Raw genomic sequence first — 10,539 nt, forward strand, 5'->3', positions numbered from 1 at the left:
TTAAAACACTACTACCAAAATGACCTCACCAAACTGTGACACGATGACTTGTATGTATTGAAAAAAAAAAAACTTGAACCTTTTCTTACGAAAAGAATGTCATGTTAGCGAGTTTAGGTCTTCAATCCACTTCATGTTAATGAACTAAATATAGAACCAGAAAAAATGCTCGTATTTGAAATGGTTAGTGCTGATTTGCTTTTTCAGAACTTTCGTCAATGCAATATGGAGGTATCGGGAAAGAAACTTCGTAATTATTGTAAACCTTGTGAGAAACGTAAGGCGACAACATACTCAGATGGCTCATGTTTGCAATGTGAAGAATATATGTGTCAAATATGTTTTGATACACATAAGCAGTGGAAATCAAATCAGGAACATAAATTGGTTGCATCAGTCGTGGCAACATCTAATAGAAAAACACCCGAATTCGATAAATGTACTAAGCATCTCAACGAGGATATTAAATTTGTCTGTCCCGAACATGACCAAGTTGGTTGCGGCGATTGTATGATATTCTCCCACAAACCATGTAAAGTAGAGTACATTCTTGAACATATCGATGGATACAAAGACAGTAAAGAGTTCAAAATGTTGCAGAAGGAAATCGAGACATATGACAGTGAAGCTAAAACTATTTCAGGAAGCATCAAGCGAAACAAGGACTATATTAAAGATGTCAACAAAAAATTTGCTCTTGATGTCATCATATTCAGGGATGAAATGATTGCACATATCACGAAACTTTCTGATGCAATGCTAAAATATGGAGATGATATTATGGCAGCAGACATGAAAAAGATCGAAAACCTGGAAGAAGAAAACAAACGCCTTGTTGATGAAACAAATGGTATGAGAGACACATTACAATCGGAAGTTGATCAGCTTTACAAATTGTTCATCAGTTCCTTGTCATACAAACAAAATCTCCATCTCGTCCGAGACCAGCTAGAAAGAATTAAAGCGAACAATAAGATCGAAACGTACGACTTCATGCCTGACCTCAATCTCGAACATTTGATGAAAACTTGTAAACAACTAGGAGTGTTACATAAGTCAAACGAATCAGTCGTAGGTAAGTTTATACATTTCGAAGTATTCTTTGATGATACATGTTTAAACAAGATAACCATTTTATACTAATAATGTGTCTCTTATCATTTATACGCCTAATATAAAACATGTTCTCGAATTAACTTTTGTTATATTCATTTATGGTTAATAAAAAGTTTTTTTTAATGTTATACATGTTCTACAGTAGCTTCTTTTCCCCAGTGTAAATACACGTGTTTGTTTTATTATTTTGTAAGCTACCGTATTTATTTTGCTTCTTATCTTGTTTCATAAATCAGCACTTAGAGAAGAATCAGTAAAAGCAAACAAAGCAACACCAGTGGCAGAGGCTCTATGTTCACCAAAAGATCAAGTTAGTATCCTATATTATTTGAGAGTGTTGTAACTTTTATTTTGTATTTTTGTTTCAAACGACTTTTTTAATCATCACGAAATTTAAATATATTGTAAATGTAAAATGTGTTTATATTTTAAATGATACAATTAATTATAAATAATTTTGTTTTCAGCCATTGCTTGACAGAGAACTTGTTTGCAAAAACCTTATCATTGATGGAGACTTTATCAGGTGAAATAAAACAACTAATTTTTTTACACTTATTTAAACTTTTTAATTTATATGCAATTATTTCAAAATATAATGAAAATCTTTTATAGTTTAGCATTATTTTATAATATTAGGAAATTTTTACCTGTTTTAATCAATATGATTTATTTGATTTCCTTTTCAGTTATGATGAAAAAGCAAAAGGCGGCCTTGGTTATTTTATTGACAAAAATGCCTTGAAAACTAAGGAAAAGTTTGAAATCGTGGTTCTGAGCATTGGTAGAGACGGAGGTTTAGGTAAATATTTGCATACTATAACGTTCGATCATTTGTTACTTGAGTCAAGTGTTAAGCCATAATTAGTTTGTGTACCATAATAATGCTAAGGAATTAAAGAAAAGTCGTCAAAATTCTCATTACCTCCAGATAGACTTTTGAGCATATCATGTTTATGATAAAATCTAGTGATACCTTATCGTCATGAACCAAACAAAAATGAATGTTATTTTAAAATATGTTACTATAATAGTAAATATATGAAGGAGTATTAAGTTAAATATTCATTTTCGTCTGTAAATACTTTCTGAAAATTAATTTATAATCTGCCATAAATACTTACCTAGCAAATTTTGAGGAATATAAGTTTGTGTTATTTTTTATAAATAATATTTTTTTCTGATTATCATAGTATACATATGATTAGTTTACAAGGAACACCGTGACTCTTTTTTATTTCATATTCAATTAGTCATTAGTTAAATAAATGTGTCTTACAGTAAACGTAAACCATTTAAATAAATAATTTCCTAAATAATTTATTTATTTTAAATTTATTATTTATTTATGTATGAAATTATTTATTACATAGTAATTGATTAATTCATTTATTCATTATTTATTAATTAATTAAATATTTTATTTATTTAATAATTGTCTCTTTATCAATTATTTGATTTATCTATTTATTTTGTTCTAATTCAAAGTTAAATACTTATCAAATTTATTTATAAATTTATCAATCAATTGATTAATCAATTAATTTATTTATTTACTTGTTTTATTTATTTATTTTTGTCTTATTTAAAGTGTAATACTAACCAAATGGGATTACTCTTCATTGACTTTTACAATCAAATAACACATACAAGATATATTTGCATTCTAGCTGTCGGTGTGGTACCGGATGACTATGCAAATGATCTTCTACCTGGATTAGGAGATGAGTCCTATGGATACCATTCAGACGGCAAGTGTGTGTTTATTGCATTATTGTTAAAATATACTATAACTTTCGCTTTTTAATATTTATGCCTTCAAACGTAATAGAATATTTAATAAATATTATACTAAGCCAATCATAAAGTTATCTATAGACCCCAGATACTTATAAATCCTCAAAACAAGATCAAGACAATGACATGTTTTAAAACTTGCGCCGTTTTCATATTGTCAGCCTAGGTTGTCGTGATTCCACCAAAATAATAGATCTAAGATGACGTTTTGAATGTTGGAAATCATGTCTAAAAGTTCATTTTTTATCGTTTTATAATTATTTTAATTCAATTAGTTACGTTTGTTTTTAAAGTAAAACAAATAAAGAGTGGCAGACAAAAAGTTTGCAAAAAAAAAAAAAACATGCTCAAGTATTAGGAGTATAGTATGTCAATGATTTATTATGCTCCCCGGAAAATTCAGGGGAGCATATAGTCCTCGCGTTGTCCGTCCGCCAGTCCGTCTGTACCTACCGACGTCCAGAATCCATGTCTGGCCCATAACTTTGTTATTTGAAGTTTGATTTTACAACTATTATCCAGAAATGATCACCATATCGAGTCGACGTGTCGCGCGCAAGATTTTGATCGCTACCTTGAAGGCCAAGGTCCCAGCATAACTTTGAAACAAAATCGTCTCCGGCCCATATTTCCGTTATTTGAAGTTGGATTTTATACTATTTCACAGAAATGATCACCATAATTAGACGACGTGTCGCGTGCAACATCTGGGTCGCACCTTGAAGGTGAAGGTCACAGTATGACTTTGCGGAAAATTTATGTCCGGCCCATAACTTTGTTATTTGAAGTCGGATTTTACAGAATGACTATATAACGTAATTCTGAAACAGTATATTTTATTTTCATCAAGTATTTTATAAACAAAATCTATTAAGTGAAGATCTTTTGAAACATAAAATGTAAGTTAATGCAAATAATAGAAACAAAGTTACAGTTTTAATGAAATATTTAAATAATCATTTAGACATTATAATTGAACATAATTTCAAAATATAATTTAAACGATTGTCTTTCTTTTTCAAAGCCTTTTACTTAATTGAAATTACAACTCAATAAGCGATTTCATATCACATGCCGGAAGGTGTGTGTCTTTAAGGACATGCTGAACCTATAAATCATAAATCAAAATAAAAAAGATAAAGACAAATTATAATATTTCAATCTTTGCTATGGTTTGTTATAATTATTTTCTACTATGTTACTATCTTTGTTGTCTAATATTCAGTTCCTCTTGGTTAAATAAATGAAATGACCATGCCTTTTCATTTATTGAAATTGGGCACCTTTAAATTACAATCGAACTCTAGTTTTTCTTTTGCATGTTAGATGGATTGTTGTCTGCTGGTTGGTTCATGACCAGATGGTAAATAATAGTCTGTCATGTTTGTTTGTGTCAGGCTCGGGGCAAAGCTATCACACTACATATATCCAAGTTCCATACACTGGCATTTTCTACGTGTAAATACACCATGTGAACTATGCTTCTCTGTCATTTGCTAATTTGTCTCAAATAGAGATGTGCAATGAATGCTAGTAGTTAATAATCATTAATCATATGTCAATTTTATAATAAACTCAAATCATTTACTATGATCTAAAGTAGTGTGTTTTTTTAATTATTTAAAACTTGTTGACAATGACTATGAATATCCTTATCGGTCACCCTCCGGATTATATATCGAACGAACGTTTTTCAAGGCGTTTTTAGTAAACGGACAGTTTGTGTTTCAAAATCTTAACAACCACATTTTATTTCAAATGTATGTTGTGAATGTTCAACTAAGTCTCATTTATTAAGTGAGGTAGAAATATATTCAACAAATATTATTTTGGGATAAACATCTTTTTTGTATAACCGAATATTCTTCGAATGCAGTATAATTAAATAGTTTAATTTGTTGAAACAATATATTTTCCATCTGCATCAAATACTTAATTTTGAAATATTTTCTTTCATGTAGTACCCAGTGTGGCCATACCACGTGACATTGACGTCATTTTCGGCATCATTTCCAAGACAAATGTTGCTCGATTCGGAAAAGAAAATAGCCGTAAATATTTTATTTCTCTACCAATTTCTTTGGGATATGCACCAGTCTACGGGGAAAAATGTAAGCTTTCCACAGAATATTGGATATTTGTCCGTTTATAAGACGTTTTGTCAAACACTTTGCATAACCTTGGAAGTTGCTTGTATCAGAGCGGGCTTCAGTTGCAAGTTATTTCATTTTCTGGCGTTATCTGGTCTACGCCATGAATAAAAAGTCAGGTTTACACCAACCGGGAGTACGGATGGCAAAACTCTACCTTAATATGTTCATATTTTTATTATGAATGACATAAATCATATATTTTTCTTCAATTGTCAATTCTGGCACCAGTTCCAAGTCGAAAAAAAGGACTACAGTTTAAAGCAGATTTTAGAATCCGTTGCAAATGCAAAGCAACATGCCTACCGTTCTCTTTCTATAATTATGTTAACCATGAAACACATTTTATTTACTATACAATTTACATAAACACAAATTAATATTTAAATGATTTTTACTCGCTGCGCTATAAGTGATTTTAAAAGTCGTAAAATTGTTGTCTGTACTTGTAAAGAAATTGATTTGCTCTTTAATCATTGTTCTTTCACGGTAATGATTATGAAAAATCTATTTGTGTCATATCACAATACTAAACGTGGAATAGAAAACATAAACCCTAAATATCGCCCAAAACGGCAAAATTGAAAATGTTAATTGACTTAGCTAGCCTGTCCAATGAACGTGCACATTCAGGATCACTTCGATTTGTATGCTCTGAATAAGGGTTACGCCTCAACGCGGCAATTTTAAAGTAAAAAAACGAGCTATTTATACGTATAACCATATACATGTATATATAAAGAACCTGTAGCAATGTTTTAGTATGATAGATTCAGATTTTTAACACAGTGGCACTCGTTGATAAAAAAATATTTTTACATCCTGTTTTCATACCCACGGTAACCGTTTTTTCGTGAACTGGATATAACTTCGTTAACTTAAGAACACTTTAAATACTATCTATTTTATAATTTCATTTATTTCTGTTGATAAACTGCATATCTGACAAATTTAGTTAATTATATCAGTCAACTCAGCTTTATCAGAGAGCTCACCAATATACATTGTAAAGAGGGAAGGGACGGAATATTTATGGTTTGAAAAGATTTAAATTGAGTAGGATCTTTTTAACCATTATGTCTCTTTCAACTGAATAAAAAACGATAGGGCTATTTGGGACTATTTTTTATCGATGTGGTCATTGGCTGTAAATGCATGGATTATTACACGCGGCATGACCTGCAGATGTCCTCAACTGGCTTTTTGTAGCATTTTAAAATTTAAAAATGGACCACACATTAAAATCTAAAACAAGATAAGCATGACGCATATACCAAATAAGTGAATTATCTGATATGTAAATAAAGCAGAAAGTCATTTGACAGTTGAAGGATAAAAATTGAATATACTCTTCAAATGTAATCGCAATTTTTGTAAGCTTTGTCAGTGTCATATGGACCCTAGTCTTAGATCTTGCCGATGTTGCTATTACAGATGTTAATGTAAATATTTATATAATTATTGATTATCATTGTTATTTCCGTCTTTTTGAATGTTTTGTTTTCATGAAATTTGACTGTGATCGATGGCTATTGGTTTGTAAAATCATTTATCTGTTTACTATTTTCTACTTTGTTTACTCCACATGGCGTCATTCTTGTTCTTATTCATGGCTATTTTGGGTCTTTTTGATAAATAAAGAATCATAAGTAATGCAACTAAGTAACAATACTATCAGGTTTACACGGCAAAGTTCCAAGTTCAAATTGTGATTTCGTTTATCAAACTCTATAGAAATTTATTATACAACAATTCCAGAAAAAATATAAACCTTTTAAAAGTCTCTCTTTTGAGGACAGAAAAACCTTTTTGTCACATTCACGAGTGTCATTGTTTGTCAGTAACTTAACTCTTGACAAAAATAAAGTGAAAAAATACCTTTAGCTTTACAACACTCGCGTTAAAGTGTAACCCTTTCCATAGCATACAAACGTTTTTTTTATTTTAACTCTTTCTCTTACTGAGAGCACATATATTTCTTATCAATTTCGCCATTTTGAAATAGAATAAAACACATTTTACTACATAGGATAAGATGAGCAATACTTAAAACATCTTCAAAACGAAACCAAAATATTATTTTCCGCCAGGACTAAATCTGCGTGATTTGACGTGCACTATTGCGATATAGTATAAGTGTTATTGCTGTAAGGAACAATCAGTTTTTTTCACAATCTCTCTGTGAAAGATCAACAATGATAAACTAAATTGTAGAAAGAGAACGGTAGGCATGTTGCTTCGCATTTGCAACGGATTCTAAAATCTGCTTTAAACTGTAGTCCTTTTTTTCGACTTGGAACTGGTGCCAGAATTGATAATTGAAGAAAAATGTAAGATTTATGTCATTCATAATAAAAATATGAACATATTTAGGTAGAGTTTTGCCTTCCGTACTCCCGGTTGATGTAAACCTGACTTTTTATTCATGGCGTAGACCAGATAACGCCAGAAAACGAAATAACTTGCAACTGAAGCCCGCTCTAATACAAGCATCTTTCAAGGTTATGCAAAGTGTTTGATAAAATGGCTTATAAACTGACGAATATCCAATATTCTGTGGAAAGCTTATATTTTTCCCCGTAGACTGGTGCATATCCCAAAGAAATTGGTAGAGAAATAAAATATTTACGGCTATTTTCTTGTCCGAATCGAGCAATATTTGTCTTGGAAATGATGCCGAAAATGACGTCAATGTCACGTGGTATGGCCACACTGGTACCTTCCGATACATTTTTTGTTTTAAATTGAGTATATAACATGAACACACATCTTAATGAGATAAACACAGTTACGGTCTTAAAAAATGTGCAAACAATAGTTAACTTAATGTTAACGTTTATGTACAGTAAATATTACTTCTGTTCATGTCTTGACATTAAGTGGTTTATTCTGAATTAAAGTCATACTAGATCAGCGATTTTATATCATACGAGGGATGATCCATAAAATGCAGACGTGTTCTGTGAATGGTATAGAGTTCATTTATATAATGCCATCATGTATTTCATTACGTTGAGCAATTTCTTACAAAATATTAGACAAAATAACAAGTCATTGAAAAACTACATACAAAACAAAATAGTCAATGTGGTACAACCGACGAACGTCGTAGCTCATTTCATAACGTCTCTTATATAGTTGTTAAAGTCGCCTTTTACGAAACAGCGACATGTGAACCAGCCTACTACCTGTTCATGTTTTTATTCAAATTAATTAGACTTATTTTCATTGCAATGAATATGGTGAGGAAATAAGTCTGTTAACCATTGCTGGTCATACAATGCGACATTTTTACTATTACTTCACATAGCTCATAAAAGTGTCAGAAACGTATTATCTATGGTATTATTCATGGATACATTTATGGCAAAATAAACCGCAGCCATGTCAGGATAATACGGATTAATTTATACATATTGCTTGCACAATATTAATTTTATAGTAAAAGATGTGGGGAACCCCCTTTTTTTTCTAAATTTTTCAGACTTTTCAAAACCCAAATTTTTACAAAAAAATGGGAATTTACACCTATATGGATTTTACGTTTTAAAAAATAGTTTTTATTGAAGTGGAGAAAAAGTTAAAAATATACAAAATTACCTATTTACAATTTTCTGTTATTTCTGTTCTGTCTCCAGAAAATGTATCGCATTTCCCCCTGTTGAAAATAACCCGGCAACTTTCAGGTTTTTTTTCACCGGATATTCCCTTTTGGTTTTATCAACCATATTATGCGTTTTTTTATATTTGTACGATATAATTACATAACTTAAATATTATACGGATTTCCGCTATTTCTTAGCTAGAAACACTGGTAACACCGCAGTTTGAACACTATTGATATAAAAATGCAACATTCAGATTACATTCACTTTTTGATATAATAGCATTATCGAACTGAATTAGATGATATTTACATTCGTCATGTTTATTTTATTTTTATTTAGGATTTATTTAACTACAGAACTGTCGCAAAATCTGCGTGCGCCTCATATGTATTACTACGATTTTAGAATCGCATGGCACGCTTGCACTTTATACTAAATATATTATAGTTATGTCATATGTTATCAATTGTATGTTCCATTTTTTAATATATGGTTTTCAAAACTACCTATGTGTAATTCAAAAGTTAAGGCTATTCTGGATCATCCCTCGTTTACACTATGATTAAAGGATATTCATTATCTTCCAGATCAAAACAGAAATAAAAATGTATTTCTAGCTTGGTAGATTATATTTAGTGATAACGTACACATCCATGTAAAGACTATATACATGTTTTCTTCTGAGATCAATTTTAAATGATAATTTTGTAAAGGTCCTTGTAAAATCTATATACAAATGTTCTAGTTGAACACCATTTAAATACTGACACGTTCACATCTTTGAAAAATCTTACATAAAAAATGTAAAGTTTGATAACTTATAAATTACTATAACTTTCTAATCGTTGTAAATACTATATTTTATTTACAATGCTGTTACATTTAAATATTTACCTGTTTTAGACGTTTGAATGAAGCTCCGATACGGATGAATAAAAACTATAGTTACGTGATAGAATATTTACCAAGAAAGTGAGGTAGTACTTGTTATCACACTACAACAACACAAAATCAATAAAAAAACTAATATATACAAACAGGATCTTCGCATTATTTATTGTTTATTGTAAGTAAGAATAGAATATATTTTTCGCAAAAAACACATAGAATCAGTAGCAATCTGAATAGTTTAACTGCTTAGATATGAGTAGAATTAGTAAATTATTTTTTTAACTTAAGTATTGCCAACGTTCGAAATAGTGAAATTACATCAAACACATACTTTATTGTTATATTAATGTCAGTCATTATATCGCATTTATAAATACGAAGAGTTTTATCATGTCTTTTTGTAGATCCAAATATTAACCTAACTATTGACCCCTCCCATATCAACAAGTTCAATCAGTGTACCCAATCTGTACATTAAAAATAATATGAAAAATTTCACTATCAATGTTTTCAATTCTTTCAAAATATATCCTTTATATGTGTTTTACTGTTCAAAAAGAGACAATATACTTTAAATGCGTTCCAGAATAAAAAAGGAAATTCCAGATGACCTTTTTCCGGGGGTCTACCTCCATGCACTTTTTCAGCAACAAATTTACATGCAGAAAGAGAGAGATAGAGTTAGGAGAATAATTCCCCTATCTTTTAACCTCAAACGCATTGTACTGTCCGTTTTGCGGATGATATTCCTCTATCTTTTTCATATGGGTTTATTTTCTAAGGATAATGTTGGAAATCGTTTGTTCGGAGTTATTTGATGAACAATATATGTATACATAGAAGAATACATGTATGTTATATTTCTTATACTTTTTTGAAATGGGTAAGTAATACTGTCAGTAATGCAGTTCATTCTCCGAAAATCAGTATGGGTGTTCGCATATGGTATAAATTCTGTTCAATAAATGCTGCTTTTT

General features: G+C 30.3%; 1 protein-coding gene across 1 annotated transcript; it reads left to right on the plus strand.

Annotated features, from left to right (window-relative positions):
• Window positions 1–245: 245 nt before the first annotated feature.
• Window positions 246–2,923, plus strand: LOC132721951 (uncharacterized; the record flags this gene model as incomplete). The annotated part of the gene is given in 5 exon segments (XM_060706338.1): window positions 246–1,075; window positions 1,353–1,426; window positions 1,584–1,642; window positions 1,806–1,918; window positions 2,787–2,923. Coding segments are annotated over 5 exon segments (1,213 nt in total), but the record flags the coding sequence as incomplete, so codon positions are not given.
• Window positions 2,924–10,539: the final 7,616 nt, after the last annotated feature.

The sequence above is a fragment of the Ruditapes philippinarum genome, unplaced genomic scaffold, assembly GCF_026571515.1.
Source record: "Ruditapes philippinarum isolate M1 unplaced genomic scaffold, ASM2657151v2 ctg17062_1_1_1_1, whole genome shotgun sequence".
Taxonomy (NCBI): Eukaryota; Metazoa; Mollusca; class Bivalvia; order Venerida; family Veneridae; genus Ruditapes; species Ruditapes philippinarum.